The 20,616-nt window shown below is 38.1% G+C and overlaps 1 protein-coding gene across 1 annotated transcript; it reads left to right on the plus strand.

Moving 5' to 3' along the window:
- LOC109835758 (L-lactate dehydrogenase A) lies at positions 5,519-19,909 on the plus strand. Its single transcript, XM_020403772.1, has 3 exons — positions 5,519-5,757; positions 5,916-6,156; positions 19,354-19,909. The coding sequence occupies exons 1-3, from the start codon at positions 5,519-5,521 to the stop codon at positions 19,798-19,800; spliced, it is 927 nt and encodes a 308-aa protein (XP_020259361.1). The 3' UTR covers positions 19,801-19,909.

A 20,616-nucleotide genomic window follows, 5' to 3' on the forward strand; every position in this document is an offset into this window, starting at 1 on the left:
CCACGAGAGAGATATCCATCCTCAACTGATGTTTTTGTCTATAATAAATGAGAAAACACAAAATTACTAGACAAACAACATTAGTGGTAAATTATTTGTAAATCATCATCAAGCCAAAAAAGAAGGCCAACAATCACCCTTTTTGATGATGACAAACAATTTCACAAAAAGAAAGTATATGCATGAATAAATGAATAATATATAATTCTAATTCTCATGCATATAAACAAGAAAGACTATACTGTCACAATTATTTCTCCCCCTTTGAACAAAACAAAAAGGGACAAAAGAATGAAGAGAGCTAAAAGCTCCCCCTACATATAAGCATAGGTGAGTAAATCAATACAATATATGGATTAACTCGCCCCTATCAAAAAGCCATATAGAATATTATGCGATGAAGAATCATGCAAAAAACTATGTGAGCAAAGCATGACAGAAATATGCTAAAAAATTTACATCACGATACATGAAGATAAGTAAGAACTACATATAAGAATATGTCAATATGAAAATAGTGTCTCATTAACACGAAAAAATAAAACCATATAAAAGAATAGATTTATGAAATCAAAAGAAGAGAACATGAGAATCACTGGGCAAAAAGTTTTCAAATGAAAAAATTCAACCAGAAGAAGATCATAAATCAAAGTTTACATTTAAAAACGAAATTTTTGATCAATGAAAGAAAAATTTCATTTACATAACTGATCAAACCACTCATAGAATACATTATAACCACGAATAGATGATTCCATAAGCACAAAACACATAAATATTCATCATATAAGTGAAGTGATAATGATTCAAAGCAACGACTCAAAAAAAATTCTAAGAGAGGCAACAATTATATCAAGCTCTTGAGCTTGTTCCCAACCCATATAATCATTTTAGCACCGGTAAACTTGCATTTGGGATAAACACCGCAATGAACCCGGAGGGTATATAAGACAAACCTCTCATCAAAACAAAACAATAAGTCATGAAAACAAAAGATTTTTATGACATAATTTAAAACCAAGAAAGGAAAAAGATATAATGACCCCTAAGGGGTGATTGGTCAGAGAGCTCTAATATGGCAATTTAAAAAACTCAGCACAACAAACCAACAAAACAGAAGTGCAAATCAAATAGAAAGAATAGAGTTTAGGAAATCGTTATCTTGACGGCGCGATGTGTTAACGGAGGTTCGGCCGCGACCACGTCCCGCTCCCCGCACTCTCGGAGAAATCCACTAAAACACATCCGGTTGGAAAGCCGGAACTTTCGTACTACACAGCGATCCCACAAGATCTCTCTCTCACTAGACACAGTTTGATCTCACAGATCACACTCTCACCTCACAGTAGACTCCACAGATCTCAAAACAACACAGCAAGGACAGAAGAAAAAAAAAACAAGTAATGAACCTCTCTTACACAAGGCGCCTATAGCAAAAGAAGAGTACTAGAAGCTGGGAAGTGAAACACACTTGAAAACAAGGAGACAAACAAGAGTTTTGAAAAATTTTCTCAGGAAACAGAAAAAGCTCTCTGGTTTTGCAAAGGGGGGGCGGGGGGGGGGTTTTGGCTTAGGGCTTGGAGGAAGAAGAAGAGGTCTGGGGATTTTATAGGAAGAGTTAAATCATTTTAAAACAACAAACAAATCTACCCAAATGAGTATAATAATGTCGTTCTTAAGACCCTCATCACAGACTGTGCCAATGCACTAACCAAGTGAAAAGCACAGGGTCGAGCAACGAACGACCGTTTTAAAAAGTCGCGGCTGAACAGAGCTAAAATCGTTAACCGAAGAAAATATCGCTCGACCGAAAATACTCTTCGGTCGACGACCGAAAAAATCGTCGACCGCCAGCAGCTAAGGAGTTTTGACAAAACATCGCAGAGACTTCATCGTCGACGATCACGGTCGACCGATATAAGGGTTGAAGAAATTCGGTCACCGTCGTCGACCGACGAGCACTCTGGAGACATAAGTGAAGAAAGGTCATCGGAATCGGTCGAACCGGACGGTCCGACCCGATTTCTGAGCATAGTTTGAATCAGGTTATTTGACGGCACTGAAATATTTGTAAAATATCTTGTTTTTGACTCTGACAAATTCTGAAACTTTGAAAATGTTTTAATACTAAAAAACAAACTATTTAAGAAAAAGAATTTTGCAGATAGGTACTATACTTTGTAGAATAGTGTTTTGTGAAAAAACGCTAAAAACACAGTCTAAAAACGTGTGTGTGATTCGCCAATATAGCTTCAAGTAAACTCAGTGACTCTTGCCTACAATCTAGCACTAGAGAGAAAAAAAAAGAAAGCTAATATCCTCCATATAGAGAGCAATATACTTGAGCTTAGATATAGCTTGAATCCGTATGAAAGGGGCTTTTGAAGTCAACTTTGTCGTTTCTTGAAATAACGTTGCTTCATTCTCTTGCCTCCTCCTCCTTTGGATATCTTCGTGTAGGCAATATCCATCCATGCCTCCGTTAAGTGCACTAACGAGCTTGACAAATGATTTTACTACATTTACACTCAATAAGCCATTAGTACGCATAATGGTGGTTGTAAGAACATCATCAAAACATAAGGGCTAACAATCTCCGCCCTTTTTGATGATGAAGCAACCATTAATAAAGGCAAAAAAAAATAACTTATAGATAGGTGCTCCCCTATCTATGAGCTCCCCCAAATATATGCAAAAAATGAGGAGATTTTCTCTCCCCCTTTGTCACCATCAAAAAGAGAATGCAAAATGCAAAATGCAACTAATCAAGCAAACAATGTAGAATTCTTTCACATAGTGCATAAGCCAAACCATTTTCTTAGCAAAGATCATCAATCATCCAAGAGGCTTAGTAAATATATATCCGCTAGTTGAGATTTGGTGTCGACAAATACTAGGGATACATCTTGTCTCTTACATGATCGCGTAGAAATGATGGCGCACATCAATATGCTAGTTCTAGAATGCAAACGCGAATTTTGAAATATTTATGGCAGCTTGTGTTATCACAAAAGATTTTAATATTTTGAAAATTCAAATCATAGTCAAGCTAAACTTGTTTCATACATAAAACTTGAGCACAACAATAGAGCCGGCGGCAATGTATTCCGCTTCTCGTAGTGGACAATACAACACAATTTTGTTCTTGGAAGCCCAAGAAACAAGGGAATTTCCTAAGAATTGGCATGTTCGCACTAGTACTCTTGCGATCTACCTACATCCGGCAAAGTCGGCATCACAAAATCCATATAAATCAAAATTGGTACTTTTGGATAAAAACAAACCAAGGTTAAAAGTTCCATTAACATACTTAATGATTCTTTAACCGCAATTAAATGAGACGCTTTGGGAGAAAGCTGAAAACGTCACATGCACATACACTAAACAGTGATTCGGGTCTACTAGCTGTGAGATAAAAGAAAACTACCTATCATACTGCGGTATAGTTTTTGGTCCACATCTTCTCCACTCTCATCGCATCAAGCTTAACACTAGTACTCATAGGAGTAGGCGTATGCTTAGAATTCTCCAACTTGAATTTCTTCACCAATTCCTTCGCATACTTGCTTTGAGAAATAAAGATCCCATCCTCAGTTTGCTTGACTTGGAGCCCGAGAAAGAATGTAAGCTCTCGCATCATACTCATCTCAAAAGTGATCCTGCATAACTTTAGAAAATTCCTTGGCACAAGGGATTCATTAGTAGCGCCAAAAATAATGTCATCCATTATATTTTGAACTAAAATTGAAATCATTTTTCCTTTTTCTCACAAAAGTGTGTTATCAATAGATCCTTTTGAAAAACATTTCAACAAGAAAACTAGAGAGGCGAGTCTCATACCAAGCCCTAGGAGCTTGTTTCAACCCATATAGGCTTTTTGTTGTACCGTAAACATGATTAGGAAAAGCATGAATCTATAAAACCGGGGGTTGCTCACATACACTTCCTCTTCCTACTAAAACCATTTAGAAGCACTTTTGACCATCCCATTTGAAATAGTTTGAAATTTTAAAACTAGCAAATGCCAAAAACATCCTAATAGATTCCAACCTTGCAAGCCGTGGCAAAGGTTTCATCATAGTCTATGCCTCCTCTTGATTGTATCCTTGGCAACCAAACGTGCTTTATTTCTAGTTACAATGCCATGTCATCAAGTTTGTTTCTAAAACCCATTTTGTACCAATTACACTAGCATTGTTAGGTCTAAAGGAACTAACTTCCAAACTTCATTTCTTGAAAATTATTTAATTCTTCATGCATAGCCAAACCCAAAATTCATCAATTCAAAGCATCATTAACTTTTTAGGTTCTAGTTGAGATAGAAAGTCAACATTACCACATTCACTCAAGGCTTTTGAGCCGAGTTATAACTCCTTTTGAAGGGCTCCCAATGATTTGTTCCTTTGATGATTTGATGTGAATTTCCAAGCTTTAGGTGTTCAACTTGATCTTGAGCGTTTGTGCTATCCAATCCTTTTGAACTTCCTATAGAGGCGAGTGTCATTGATTTGCAACAAATCCAATCCTCCCTCAATATCATCATCATCATCTTTCCTAGGCAACACATCGGTGTTCGGAGATGGCAGTCGCAATAAACTTCATAATTCTGCCAGCAATTTTCTGATATCATGGTCATGTCGGGGCAGCAAATTGAAGACAATGGAAATTTTATAAATGCTGAAAATGAGAATGCTTGGATTAATTGTGGATTAATTGTGAGGCCACAAGGTGAATTTATAGCCACCATGGCCCTCTACTAGCCGTTGCTACAGTATTCCGACTATGATTTTTGAAATCTGCAGTTTGAGGCTGGAAATATCCGTTGCTACAGTGATTCCATCAATAAATGTGAAATTATGGTTGCTTCTAGCCGTTGCTATAGTAAGTTTTTAAATGTTAAAGAGGCTAGCTGTTGCTACAGTATCTATTCCCAAAAAATGGGTCTTTTTGAAGCAAACATGGTATTAGGAATTGGACCAATTCTATAAAAGTAAGATTCCTAATCCTTTGGGGTGAAACAAACGTAGAATGCCAAAAAATAAGATTCCATAAAACTAAAACTTGTCTATAAAAATTTTATGGATTAGGTTGGAATCCATAAATAAAGTAGGATTCCTAATTCTATTCCTACACTCTATTGAACCAAACAGGCCCTAATCTATCTCCCCTCTCCTTCCTCCAATTTTCTCTGAGAAAAGTTCAACTCATTCTAGATACTTTCCCCCCTTTGACCCCCTTCTCCAAGCAAAGCCAAACAGCAAAAAATCCAGTCCCCCGCGACTTTAAAACCACACAAACGACCCAAATAAAATAAAATAAAATAAATTGATCGGAGAAGGAAGGAAAAAAAAAAAACACACTCATAGAAGAAACGTCGTCACTGTCACATACTGCGGCCTAGCCCGTCCGAGTCTCCCACTCCTTCTTCTTCCGTCCGATAAACGACCGCCTCCCTCCTCCCTCCCTCTCCCTTCTCCCGCGTCCAAGATTCTCCGTCGTCGGCGTCGCAACGTCGCGCATGGCCATCGCCCAGACCGATCCTCTTCTCCTTTTTTCCCCGACCTCTGCGACGCAGCTCTCGCCTCCCTGCCGACGCCAACTCCGCGACAAGCTCCGCGGCGAGATGCTCGACCTCCAGCACGCCGCCGCTTTCCTCCCCGGAACCCGGATCTCGTCGTCCGTCGATTACTCCGTCACTGCTGGGTCCCACCTCTGCATCATCACTGCTGGCGCCCGCCAGATCGCCGGCGAGTCCAGGTAGTTTACTCGCAACTGCATACTACTGTAGATCAACTTATTAAACGAGTATAGGGGATACACTTTGTATAAGTTGCTAATATTTTGAAATAGGTCGATATCGATCGACATGCAATTTTTTTATAGTTTTTTGACTTTTTTCTTTTTATTACTCTCAGGCTGGATCTGGTGCAGAGGAACGTTGCCATGTTTAAGAAGATCGTGCCCGAGCTCGCGAAACAATCACCGGCGTCCACGATCTTGGTGGTGTCGAATCCAGTGGACGTGCTGACGTACGTCACGTGGAAGTTGTCCGGTTTTCCAGCGGGTCGGGTTATTGGATCGGGTACTAATCTGGATTCGTCGAGGTTCAGGTTTTTGCTGGCGGATCACCTGGAGGTCAATGCCCAAGATGTGCAGGTAATTGCTTTTTTTTATCCCCCCCTTTCCTTTAGATTTTGTTTTGTGGGTTTGTTGAGATTATTCATTAATTAAATCAGTTTGATTAATTAATACACACGTTGAAGCAGAGATGATGGGTGCCCTTTGTGCGTCTGACTCTCTATGGGCAAAAAGTAGAGAACAGAGCACGTGGTGGGCTATGGTCTGCACGTGACGGATTTTCAAAGGATGCCTGTTAAATTTGGATTAGATCATAGATGGGAAGGGGATTAGTCCCTCAGCGAAACTCTTTAAACCTTGGGCACTAGCTATTAGTTTTTAGTAGCGAGGTCTGGTTGATTTGCTCCCATAAATATACATGGTGGAACTTCTAAGATTCAACATAGGTTAAGATGCTATTCTATGTAGATCATTGATAGATATAGAAGCAAATAATAGAATACTTTGTGGATAATTATCGTTTATTATTTATCGAGTATTATTGATTCTTTCTATCTAAGTATAAAAGTAGAGTGATTCTGATACTTTTATTTAGAACTAATCATAATCATTTTAGATAATAGGTAATTATTGTTTAGAAAGTATTATCAACTAAGCAATGATTATTATCCAAATTAGAAAGAAAGCCTGACTAGACTCTGATGTTTGTTTAAAGGACAAATTTTTGAAAACAACCGTTTTGCAAAATTAATGAGCAAAATCGACCTCCTCATAAAAAAAACTGCAAAATCGACCTCTTTTATTTCAATAGGGTCGATCTTGCTGCAGATGATTTTTTTCAAACCAGATGGGCGGGACTAGTAGTCCCGTCCATTTCGTGCCAAATCCTCGTCTCCCAACCACCTCCTTCTCCTCCGTCACCCACCTCGACCTCTCCCCCTCAAACAGCCACGAAACTACCATGGAAACAAAAAACTTGAAAATCAAAAATCCTAATTCACCAAATCTATACAACTGCAAAGCCAAAGTAAGAAAAACACTGGATTTGCATTCACTACTGCAGCCGGAATTGAAATCAGAGCTTCCTCTGTTCTTGCTCTCACCAATTCCCATCCTTCACTGTCCCCAGCCAACACCCTTATCCTCTCCATCGCCAGTCTCGTCAAATCATCATCAACCTCCTCCTCCTCCTCCTCCTCATCGTCGTCGTCGTTGTCAAATTCTGAGCTGACCCAATCAAGAACACACCTTGGCGAAAGCTCCGGTGCAGTCTCCGCCTCAAGAAACGGGTGCCGGAGCAGCTCCTCCGCCGTCCACCGCTCCTCCGACCTCCTCTTCAAGCACTTGTCGAGAAAATCTCGGACCTCGCGCTCGCCGGACGACACACCGGGTGATAACAACTTGTGTTGTTTGAGGGGAGGAAAGAGGGGAGGGGGCTATGAGATCGGAGGAGGAGGGGGGGCGATATTTTGAGGGGAGGGGCTCACGGGTGGGGAGATCTGTTTGAGGGGAAGGGGCTCACGGGTGGGGAGGTGGTTGGTGTATATACCAAATGGACGGGACTACTAGTCCCGTCCATTTGGTTTGAAATAAATTGCCCGTGGCAAAATCGACCCTGTTGAGATAAAAAAGGTCGATTTTACTGTTTTTTTTATGAGAAGGTCGATTTTGCTTATTAATTTTGCAAAACGGTTGTTTTCAAAAATTTGTCCTTGTTTAAATTGTTAAAATAAAAGAAAGAGGACTTTACAAAGAGCCACCCCTAAGTTAGGCCATATTTCAAGTTACCAACATTAAGTACTCGAGTTTCAAGAAAGTTCAATCACTCCTATATATCATTCCATCGACATATAACCACCTTTGTGGGGAACCATCCTAAAGTTCAAGATTCTATTTTAGGAAACCACCTCTAAGTTTGGGTATATTTCTTGGAACGACTCTTAATTACCTAAGTTTTAACGTACCACTAGGGGTGTCAAACTGTATCCGTATCCGAGGAAATATCTGTAACCGTATCCGTTAAGATACGAATATGGTTACTCAAATCTATTACCGTTAGGATATGGTTGCGGATATGGTTTTGTAGTGAAATATCCGTATCCGTATTCGAAAAAATTTGAATACATATTGGTAATACTCTTATGATAGTTTTGATTCTTAGATTATGGATTTGTGGTTAATTTTGATGATTAAGATGTCTAATCTTAGCTTTTCAATCATAATGAACATATTAACGAACTCTTTTTGTATCACATAACTATATTTTTCTGAATATTATCCAGTTTTCTCATATCCTTTTTGTATCCGCATGCATATCCGTTTATATATCCGCATCTATATCCGTAGCCGTATCCGATTTTGGCGGATATGGATATGAATTTTTCTTACCGATGTATATCCATATCCATATCCGTATCCGAGATGGGTAAACGGATATGGATATGGTAAGTGCCATATCCGAGCCGTATCCGCTCCGTTAACACCCCTACGTACCACCCTTAATGACAATCATCTTCATTGTCCTCTCCTCCCTTTAGTATCATTTTAATTACAATCATCTTAATTGCAACCAAGTTCAAAATTGATGCAGAGAAAAATATGAAAAATGATTTATCATTTCAAACCCGAGATAAGTCCTAGAATCCTCTAGACATAAACATGGAATCCGCCAAAAACAGGAGAAAAATCTAATATTATTATAATAATAGTCAAAACTTGGAACTCGATAACCCTTTTACAGGTAGGGTTTATTACAACTGGAAAGGATGTAAAAATAGAAAAAAGAACTAAATTAATATCAATAAAAAAAACACACCCAAAATCTTTGGAGTCCCGTAACTCCTGCTAGAGATGGAATTTGGGGTCAAAACTGGAGTGCAATGAACGCTAGTTTATCAAATATGCTGTAGAGCTCTAAATAAGCTCTATAAATTAGGATCGATCGTCCAGTAACTCCTCATGGATCAATTGTTATGACATTCTGAAATCATATTGCTCCTGTAGGCACCCGACCCGAGCTATTGGATTTATGATGGTCCAATCAATTCAAAAAGTCAATGAAAACATGTTCTACATCAAAATACTCTCAATCGCAATAATTTTCATTTTCCGCATCAATGTTATAGAAAGCAGTAGGCAGACTAGACATTCGAGTAAGCACCTAGACACCTAGATGGATGCCTAGGCGTTTGCCTTTTTTAAATTAAATAATTATAATACATTAAAACAGTGAATAAATTAAAACAATAGTGTAAATTTTTACCTCGAAGAGAAGAGGAGGTTGAGCCGTTGAGAGAGAGAGCAGCTGCGGCGGCTTGTTTAGAGCGAGGAGTGCGGACATCAAGATGGAGAGTGGTAGTGACGACAACTATGAGAGTTCATTGAGAGGAGACAGTGGGTCACGTTTGGGTTTATGGGTTCGGGTTTGCCTTTTGAAATGGGTTTGGGTTGGGCTTCTAAGAAAAAATTGTTCTTCTTTTTTAAAAAAAAAAAAGCCATACGCGCCCCGCCTAAGTGGATCGCCTAGCCGTAGGCATCCCGCCTAAGCCAGCACACCTGCCGAGCCTGCCTAGGCAGAACTGCCACCTAGATCGCCTACTCCGGCCAAGGTGGTCAGAGGCCCACTAACACTTAGGCGGAAACCTAGGTGTCTGTTTAGGTGTTATTGGCTATAAAATAACCAAGTGTTTATCTCTGCTGGGAAGCTGACGCGTATCCCACTTCACACTTAATCAGATTACTCCTGCACCCAACAACTCAAGTTGTTCCTGCGGCCGACTCCATAAGCTGACAACCTACGTGACCGACTCAAAATGCGATACTTGTCGACCTATTCTCCAGGTCAAGCCCTCAAGACTCCACACTCGACCCGCTATTTTAGTCGACAACCTACGTAACAGACTAAAAAAGTGGTGTTTATTGGCCTTCAGTCAGACAACTAGAGAGGCGGTATGTCCTCGAACTCCCTGTCGGAAACCAACTAATAATCGCCTTAAATACACTGTCAGAGTCATCATTGCTCTAGCTCACATAGTCTTCATGACTCATCGGACCTAGCTAACGCCAAGTAGCTGCTGTCACCCTCACAATAATTGCTTGGATGACTCATCCTTGTCTGTGGCTGATAGGGCTGTGCAATCGGTCGGTCGGTTCGGTTTTTGGCCAAATTTGGCCAAACCAAACCGAACTGCCTATCATTCAAAACCAAAGTGAACCGATTCAAATTGGTTCGGTTCGGTTCGGGTTGGTTTGTTTAGTTTTTACTTAGGTACAAATGTTATGTCCAAATTTAATTTCACATCTAATCTGTTGACCCAGAAAGAAGTCTCTTACACTTCAATTTATTAAAATTCATAAACTATTAAATACTATTGAATATTAGATGTAGAAATCAAAATCTTATTCCTACCAAATATTACATAATTTTTTTAGAGAAAACTTACATAAAAAATTAAAGTGATCTCAATCTGATAAACAAAGTAAATAAAAAATATATAATAACTTGGATGTTGGGTATTGTTTCTATAAAATTATAAGTCTGATCCAAAGAGAAGTCTAATCCAAAAATATATCAATTGAGGAGAAATATCAGAAAAATGTTAGAATTAACATTATGGTTTAAGTTTCTTACCTCCAAAGTGGGTTGGTCAAAAGTAGAAGAAGCGAATACGTAATAGAGAGTGATAGAGAACTAAAGATAATGAAAAGCCCTAGAATTGGAGAGAACACTATTGTTGCGGTATTTTATCTCTATCAGGTTGCGTGAGAGAAAATTATATTAAGCTGCAAAGAAGTAACTCTATATAAACTATAATAGGTCGGGTTGAATCGTATGTAAATAGTAATTAGAATGGGTAATACAATTCGGTCGGTTCAGTCGGTTCGGGTTGAAAGAACTTCAACCCGAACCGAACTCTAATAAAAACCAAACCGAACTGTTAAATTTCATCCGGTTTAGTCTGTTTGTTCAGTTTGAACCGAACTATGTTCACCCCTAGTGGCTGGCACCTGTAAAAACACCTGTCGAGTCAGCTGCTTGCCTGGACTCTGCTACAGTTACCTTCATGCCCTTCCGACTTATTATAAAAGGGAGCTGCACTACATGAGATAACTTCTTATACAACTTTCAATTTCGCTTCTTCACTTTCTATTTTCCACTCAAGTTCATACACTAACTTGATCGTCGATGGAACAATTAGAGAACCCAACTCCGACCTCTCACGAGCTTTTTATGTACATGAGAGAACATCAGGCTCCAGAACCGGATATCTGAAAGAAGCTTGAGGACCCTAACCCAACATTAATCCCTAACTAAACTCCCTATTCGATAACTAACTTCAACACTAGGGAACTTTTAGAACACTGGTCCCCATCTCCTTGCAGTATCATCTTAATTACAGCCAAGGGAGACTTTTTTGTTCTTGCCTCCTTTTAATTAGTATCATCTTGATTACATATTACAACTATTTTAATTACAACCATGTTTCAATATACCATCCTTAACTGCAATCATTTCATTGTCCTCATCTCCTTGTAGTATCGTTTTAATTAAATCATCTTAATTACAACTAAGGGAGATATAGCTAAGGGTGGTAATTTGAAACTTGGGTGATTAAAAACAGTCTAGTGAATAGACCCTAACTTAGAAGTCTTTTTGTGACATGGATTATAGATTTAATATTAATGGAAAAATTAGGTTTAGAGTTTAATATTAATAGAAAATTTGGATGGAAATATGTAGGGGTGGTTATATGTTAGCAAAGTAACATATAAAGGCGGTTTTTTGAAACTCGAGTAATTAAGAGTGGTAACACGTGCTTATTTTATGGAAGAGAAGAGATTGGGGTTGTTCTTAGGGCTCTGGTGGAAAGGGATTTTTTTCTTGTTGCTATATATTCTATTCGTAAATCAACATTCAATTTATAGTGGCCTTCTTCTCCCAATTACTTCCACCCCCAATTTGCTTCAATCTAATCCAAATTAATTGACCCATTAATGCAAATAATGGCCATTAACAATCTTATATAAATATCACATTAGGAGTCATTGGTTCTCTCTTAATAGACATTAATGTCCATCATTTGCTCATTTGCACATGAGTTAATTTGGTCACATTATTCCAACATCTCCTAGTGGGTCAAATTAACCAAATGATATTCCTCGATTATCCGTGAGATTAGATGTTTTCTTCTTACTCCCACTGTCCATGATGGGTATTTCTTATTTCATTAGTCATGAAATTTAGTTTGACTTATTCATTCCTCAATCCCATCAAACTCACGTGTTTGGTAAAATATTCTACTGGCATTCCCTTTATCAAAGAATCGTCATTCATATCTGCAGGAGGGATGTAAGTTACTTTTACTTCTACCTTTTTTCTACAATATCTTGAATGTAGTGATACAAGATCTCCATGTGTTTTCCTTTAAAACTATTCACTCCACTATTGATTAGACTAATCACTACCTGATTATCACAATAAATTTCAATAGGTCCTTCTTATAAATTGGGAGCTAGGTTAATAAAAACCCGTCTTATTTAGACAACATATATAGTTGTTATATTGCAAGCTACATATTTTGCTTTCTGTGTGCATCTAGCAACATAACTTATTTCTTGCTACTTCATGGAATAGCTCCTCCTCCAACGGGTAACAAGTATATCCTAAAATAGATTTTTTATCATCTTTGTCACCTCTAAAATCAGCATCAGAGTAACTGAGGACTTCAAATTATTTGAATTCTAAGAATATATGATGCATCTCTCATGTCTTTCATCTCAAACTTTTCACTGAGATCTAACTTAGTTTTTTTTCAACATTTTTATGTTGTTTCTAGTAAGCAATATATCATCCACATATAAGGACAATATAGTAAACTTGCTCTCACCTTTCAAGACATAAACAAAATTATCTAAAACAATCTTAGTTTGACGATTGCATCATGATACTTGAGATACTATTGTCTAGACGATTGTTTTAATCCATACATAGATTTCACTAATTTATAAACTTTATATTGTTGTCCTTTCAGCTAAAAACCTTCATTGTTGCATATATATATATCACTTTCTTCAACTCCCCGTTGATGAATACTATTTCAACATTAATTTGAGATAACCCCAAACCTGGATATGCAACAATAGCCAAAACAATTCTTATATATTCAAATTTTAGTTATAGGAGAATAGGTCTTCTTAAAGCCTATTTCTGTCTTTTGGTTGTAACCCTTAGTAACTAACCTTGCTTTGAATTTATCAATAGACCCATTAACACGGTATTTCTTTTTAAGTACATATTTGCATCCTATAGCTTTCCTATTCTCTAGTAGATCTCTTAGCTCCCAAACCTTATTTTTCTATAGAATCAAGTTATTCTTTTATGGCTTCTAGCTATAAATCTGATTCATATGATTTCATCACATTAGAAAATTTTAAGAGATCTTGTCCTATATTTATATCTACTGAGAAATAAGATGGTTTACATGAATTTAATAGTAATCATTCATCCATGCAGGTTGTGTTCTAGGCCATTTACCAAAAATACCTATGTGTTGAGTTTTTTCATTTTCCATAGGTATTTTATTATTTTTCAAGGTTAGGTTCATTCACAATATTAGAATCATTAATGGGAACATCACTATAATAGTTATCACCAACTACACTTCTGTTTCCTCTTGATATTGTTCCCCTTCATTTAAATTCTATAGAAACGTAACATCTCTGCTTTCAATAACTCCTTTTTCTTTATTGTAGAACTTATAATCTTTTAATTTTTCTAAATACCCTATAAATTTACACTTCAATGTTCTAGACTCTAACCCCTCTAAGTTGATATGGAAAAAGAACATGAGCTTTACATCCATATTTTTTGAGATGACTTAGATGTGGTTTACTACCATTTTGTTATGGCGTATACATCGTTGTTCTATTCTTTCTTTCAACAAACTATATTAAGCAATGTTTTCTTCTTTCTTTCAGCTGTATCTAACTATATTAAGCAATGTTTTCTTCTTTCTTTCAGCTGTATCTAACTATATTAAGCAATATTCTATTCTTTCTTTTATTTGCACCATTTATAGTGTATACAACATTGTTGTATGCTTTTTAGTTTCATGCTAAATATAATAACTCTCAAATTCTTTAGAGTTATATTCCTCACTTTTATTAAGTCTCATATTTTGATATTCCTTCCAAGTTGGTTTTTAACTTTTGTTTTGTATCTCTTAAAGTATTCAAAATCTTCGTAATTTTCTAGGGATAATATAGACATGTGTGAACCTAGAATAATCATCTATGGAAGTAATAAAATATTCATTATAACATAAGTTCTAACACTTGAGACTATAAATATTCAAGTGTATCAATTCTAAAAGTTTATTGGTTCTTTATCTGCTAATAAAAGGTGGCCTAGGTATTTTACTACTTAGACAATGATGCTAATTAAACATTAAATAGTCTAGATAGTGAGTTCGTTCTGGTAATCTAATTTATTTTTAAAATACTAACATGTCCTAGTCTAAAATTTCACAATTCAGACTCAAAAATATAACAGGAAAAGTAGTTCAAATTAGAGTTTTCATTACCAGAATTACTGCAAACTACTAGAAGGATACTCAATTCTTGTTCGGGTACATAGTTTCCCAGAGCATGGACTTTTTTTTTTTCTATAGAAACAATGTTATTGTAGAACCTAATTTCCAGTCTTTCTTCATCAAGCTAGGAACATAGATTATATTGCGTCAAATTCCTGGGGCGTAGAACACTTCTTTGAGGACAAGAACATTGTCCCCAAGATCCAATCTATACGAATCAATATCTTCTATGTCGAGATAGGTATTGTTTTCCATATAGATCCTATGTTCTCCTTTTTTCAACTTGGTGAACTTTGTGACTCCATTCTTGTCTTTTATGATATGCCTAGTCACACTAGAGTCGATCCACCAACTGTTGATGTCCGTCATCACAGTGTTGTATTCCGTCATATCGAAAAATTCTCTCTTGTTGATACTTCTTGGCTAATAGCCTCCTTTATTCTCTTGCTATTCTTCTTGTGTAAAGTTAGATTTGAAATGTCCGAACTTTTTAAAGATGTAGTAGGCTTCGCGCGGGTACCTTGTTTGTAAATTGTTGTGATTTTAGACCTCTTTGTTATGGTTTATTAGGGTCAAGCTTTCTATTTCTTCCAGTTTATTGCCTCTGCTGCACATAGTTCATTTCTGGTTGCATCATGCTTAGTTTTAGTTCCTTCCTATTGGTTAAATCTTACTTTATAGCTAAGTGCATTGGCAAATGAGTTACATATTCTATTTTCGTCAGATACATAATTACGAGGGTTAGAGTGGATTTGGAAGAGCTTAGGGTCCCCCAATCTTTTCTTTGATGGCTGATCACTCTGAGCAGAAGAAGATTCCTACACAGATGTGGAATGTTAGATGGTCGGAGTTGGGTTCTTCAGCGATTCTTCCGATGATCAAGTTAGTAATGATCTTAGAAAAAACTATATTGTTTATGTCAGAAACGATATTATGTGGGTTAGGGTGGATTTGGGTGAGCTTAGGATCCCTCAATCATTTTTGATGGCTTATCCCTATGAGCAGAAGAAGATGCATGCACAAATGTAGAACGTTAGAGGGCCGGAATTGGGTTTTTTGGTGGTTCCTCCGACAATCAAGTTAGTGATGATCTTAAGGAGAAAACTGTATGAAATAAGTAGTTTGTAGGGTTTTTTGCCATAGAGATTAGTGTATGTTCATGCAGAAGACAATCTGCATATTTATGGTAAGCCAAAAAAGGGTATTCATGTAACTTTGGTCGGGTCTATGTAGTGGGCTTAGTCAGCCGACACTTTACACGCATCGGCAGTTGGTGGCCCGAGTCATTCTTGCATTTAATATGGTGGCGACAGATTGGCTTAGGTGCTGGCGTGGTCCTAGGAGTTATTATTATTTCGACGGGGGAGTAATGACGGTTATGACTGTGCATTTAATGCGACAGTGACTAGCTGACATCGTTGGAGAAGACAAAGCAGGTAGGTTTCCCTATGGTTTAAGATGCGTCATTTGGTCCGAGTGGAGGCGCCTTTTCGTCTTGATCCTTTGAGAGAGTCCGAGTGAGGATGCCTTTCGTCTTGGGCTTTTGAGAGAAAACTTGGGCGAGGATGCTTTTCGTCTTGAGACTCAAAGTGCATTACGAGGAGACGACACTCATGAGGCCCCAGTTGAGCTAGTTTTTAACTTTCGTCTTGAGTCCCAAAATTCTTAAGTTAGCTTGTCGAAACATGTGTCGTCCCCTCAACAGTAGTTTAGACATAGCAATTTCGGTGTTAGAATAAAAGAAAAGCGCCCAAGATGTAGATGACAACTTAATTCAGTTGTGAAAAGATACTAGATTTTTGTTGTTAATTCAGTTTTGATTATGACGATGAGAGAGATTTTATTGATTTTGACAAAACTATATCTTTGAGAGAGATTTTTTTTTTATTTTTGATTTTTCTTTTTTTTCTTCACATGCTTTCTAACAGCTATTTTAGTTTTAAAATAATCATTTTTTCACTGAATGTTATTTATTATTAATAGAATTTTAGTTTTTCTTTTTTCCTTTAATGGTTTTTCGCAAAATTTTGGTTTTAATTTTTTCCCCTCCATGGGGTTTTTAGGTAGTGACAATACCTCTGTACGGAAAATATTAGTTCTTGATTTTAACTAGAGTAAAGATATCTCCCCTTTTGACAGATTTTAGATTTATATTAGTTGTACTATTCTCTCTCTTTTAATATTTTATACATTTTTAAAAATCCCACCTGTATTGGAAATCCCATTTTAAAGATATTGTTGTAAAAATTCTAACAAAAATTAACAACTGTGTGAAGATATTTGTTTAAGTATTAAATAAAACATCAAATTTTTCCTTTTTTTTCTTCTCCGTATGATTTATTAGTTGTGATTAACTAGAAAGATATGTCTCTAAATCTCATTTGAAAGATTTCTTTATTGGGTTTTTCTAACGGGTGTCCTTGGGCACCCGTTAATTTGAATTAGTTTAGCTACTTATGGACAATCTCAATTAGTGCTTGATTGCAATTAAGAATTACATGTCTCTTAATCCTGCCATTTATGGATCATCCCAATTCAAGACACAATAACACAAGATAATTCAAAGAGTTTCCTTCCTCATCCTTCTCCGCCATCACGAGCTCTTTATTATGATCAATAAGAAAAAACACATGATAATTCAAACTTGGATAAGAATTTTTTTCATTTGACTTATATTTGAAAAATTCAGCTTTGCAAAATCAATAACAAATGTATTGTTTTAATATTTGATCAAATGCATAGAATGTTTTCATTTGACTTAAAGTTTGACAATTTTTCGAATACATAAAGTTTGACAAAATGAAAGATATAAGTCAAATATGTATTTATATTTTTGAACTTATCAATAAACAAACATAAGAATTACTGAGCGTTTGGCAACCGTGACGTTTTTGCCGTTTCTGTTTTTGTTTTCAACAAAAACAATAAAGCGCGTTTGGCAACCGAAGCGTTTTTTTTTGACTTGACCATTTACAAAATTCAAAAAATAAACACTTTTCTCAAAATATCAAAAAGTTGTTTAGAGATTTTGTTTTTTCATATAAAGCGTCGCCGCCGGCCACCACGCTTTTCGGTCCCGTCGCCTTGTAGCCGCAGCTCTAGCAGGCCAGGCCGCTGGTCCTCTCCATTCGTCGCTGGGCCGGCTGCTCGCCACCGCCGCCGCCGCCCATCCGCCCTCCGCCTGCCCGCCTTCGTTTTTTCCTCTATCGGTCGTCCGCCCGCCTTGCTGCCCGGTTTTCCGCAAGTCATTTCTCGGCCGCCGTTGCGCCATCTGGTAAATTTTGCGTTCGCCCGTTCAGACGCACCGCCTCATCGTCCGGCCGCAGTCGTTCGCTACCGGGCCCGACCCGTCGTCGCGCCATCGCCGTCATCGCTCGCCACCGACGACGACCGCCCATCGTCCGGCGCCGGCCTAGGCTGCCTGTTCCCAGCACCAAACTGTCGCCGGCACCCCGCACAGTCGCCCGAACGCCTCCACTCGTCAGCCGCGCCGCCGTGTCGGCCACGTGGTCGTCGTCGCACGCCGCCTGTCGGCCGACCACCATCGCCGCCCGCCAGGGCCCGTTCGCTCGGCCACCTGCGCCCGCCCGCGCTGCTCGGCCACCTGCCGCCCGCCCGCCGCTTGCTCGCCACCTTCGCCACTCGGTGTCCTTACCCGTCACTGGCCATGCGTCCGCCTGTCCGCCCGTTTGGCCGTTCGCCGCGCCAACCGCACGTCGGTCGCTGCCGCTTTATAAATAATAACTATAAATGGTGTTTTCAGAACATGTTTGAAAAAAAAACACCATGACATGGTGTTTTTCTAAAAAACACAACAAAAACAAACACCTCGATTACCAAACACAAAATGAGCTCTTCTTTTTTGATAGATAATAAAATAGTTACCTTGAAGGTATGGTGGAATTGAGCTCTTCTTTTTTGATAGATAACACCTCTTTAATTTAACTCTGTTTTCAATAAAACTTAAAATAAATTGAGTTTTGTTCTTTTATTACTTTGAAGGTGAAATATCATCTGGAGGGAAGTGAGAGAGAGAGAAAAAAATTTGGTGCTTGATTTGGAATGGTTAATAAATGGTAGAATTAATCGATATTTGATTCTTAATTGCAAATTAGCACTACTTGAGGGATTATTCATATATAGGAAATCTAATCTAAATTAATAGGCGCCCAAGGGCACCTGCTAGAATACCCTTTTTTTGATAGAGAATAATCTTAGGTAATATTTAAACTGAAAATTTGTTTTTCCCTTTTTGTTTCCACCCATAAGTTTTTATCTAAAATAGGTAGATTAAAGGAATTTTACTATGGATATTTTTGTACATAAATGTTTTGGTCAAAATATTTATTTATGGATGGAAATTTTGGTGGAATAATATGGTGCTATATGGATGCCACGTGGCAGCTCTAGTTGCAGTTGCATTAGTAGCATAACTACAGATTGCAATTAAAAATTACATGTCTATTAATCTTACCATTTATCGATCATCCCAATTCAAGGCACAATAACACAAGATAATTCAAAGAGTTTCCTCCCTCATCCGTTCTTCGCCATCACTAGTTGAAGCTTACAGAAAGTTGTCCAACCGCATATTGCATCACCTGTCCGACTAAATTTCACACCTTATTTTATTTCAAGCAAAACATTTCTCAATGCTAAGCACCATGTAAAAACTGACAACCAGGCACATATGGTGGGTGAACACGGCGACAGCTCAGTAGCTCTCTGGTCAAGCATCACCGTTGGGGGAGTGCCCGTCCTAAGCTCCCTCAAGAACAGCCAGATCAAATATGAAGAAGAAGCCCTAGAGCGCATACGCAAGGCCGTTGTTGGGAGCGCCTACGAGGTCATTCGGCTGAAGGGTTACACGTCATGGGCCATCGGGTACTCCGTCGCCAACCTCGCTCGGACGCTCCTCCGTGACCAACGTCGTATCCACCCGGTTTCTCTCCTTGCCAAGGGATTTTACGGGATTCCGGATGATAAGGAGGTGTTTTTAAGTCTCCCTGCTCAACTTGGACGGAAGGGAATTATCGGAGTTGCGAATGTGGAGCTTACTGAGGAGGAGAGTGTACACCTCAGGCGGTCGGCGGAGACGCTCTGGGAGATTCAGCGGCAACTTGATTTATGAAGGTTGTGTGATCTTGAATGCAGTGTTTTGATACTTTTGTGTTGCTTTGTTGTATCGTATGTACTTTTTGTATGGGACTAGGCTATGAAACATGTGATGTTATTGCTCATGAGCGACTGCTCACTGAAGTAGCTAGAAAAGCTTACATTATTATTGTTGTCAAAATGCATGTCTTTGTTACTCTAGTTTGAACATCAGGAAGGTCATACCTGAGGGAAAATCTATTGTAGGTCCTCTATGCGGAGATTTGGGAAATTCTATTGGGTGACAATGTCAAGTTACCTTCTTATTTTGGATTTCTTCTGATCATTTGATGAAGGAAATGGAAACACCTGGAAACAAATAGTTTAAGGAAAAATTGCTTCTGACCCCTTATTTAGAAATCATGCTTCCACCTGATCAGTACAACCGTGTTTAATGCTTTTATGTTAACTACATGGGTGTGTTGGCAACCTTTTATAAGTGGAGCAAGGATGAACCATACCCAGTTTATTTGTTTATTTTTTATAATTGCTTTGATTCCTCTACAAGCAATGCCAGCAGGACCCAAAAATGAGACAAATATAGGGGATAAGTGATTTGGTATGCTGATGTATTAAATGAATCATCAATGAGTTGGCAAATACTAATTGTCAATCAAGGACATTTTGGTGATTATATGTGTCATCTCGTCCCATCTGTACAAACCCAAGACGCTATTATTGTCATTTTCCCACTGTTGTATCACAGAAATGACAAAGTATTAATCCTCTCCCAGAAGTCGACACGTGTCCCATGTTAACTAGGCACCAAATCAACTCAGCCCTGTTGGCCTTC

This window comes from Asparagus officinalis, chromosome 1 (genome assembly GCF_001876935.1).
Source record: "Asparagus officinalis chromosome 1, Aspof.V1, whole genome shotgun sequence".
NCBI lineage: Eukaryota > Viridiplantae > Streptophyta > Magnoliopsida > Asparagales > Asparagaceae > Asparagus > Asparagus officinalis.

Excerpts from the sequence above, each read along its gene's own strand:
- LOC109835758 (XM_020403772.1), top strand. The coding sequence starts at position 5,519 with ATGGCCATCGCCCAGACCGATCCTCTTCTCCTTTTTTCCCCGACCTCT. Across the intron at positions 5,758-5,915 it reads CAGATCGCCGGCGAGTCCAG|GCTGGATCTGGTGCAGAGGA; the intron begins GTAGTTTACTCG and ends TATTACTCTCAG. Across the intron at positions 6,157-19,353 it reads TCAATGCCCAAGATGTGCAG|GCACATATGGTGGGTGAACA; the intron begins GTAATTGCTTTT and ends ACTGACAACCAG.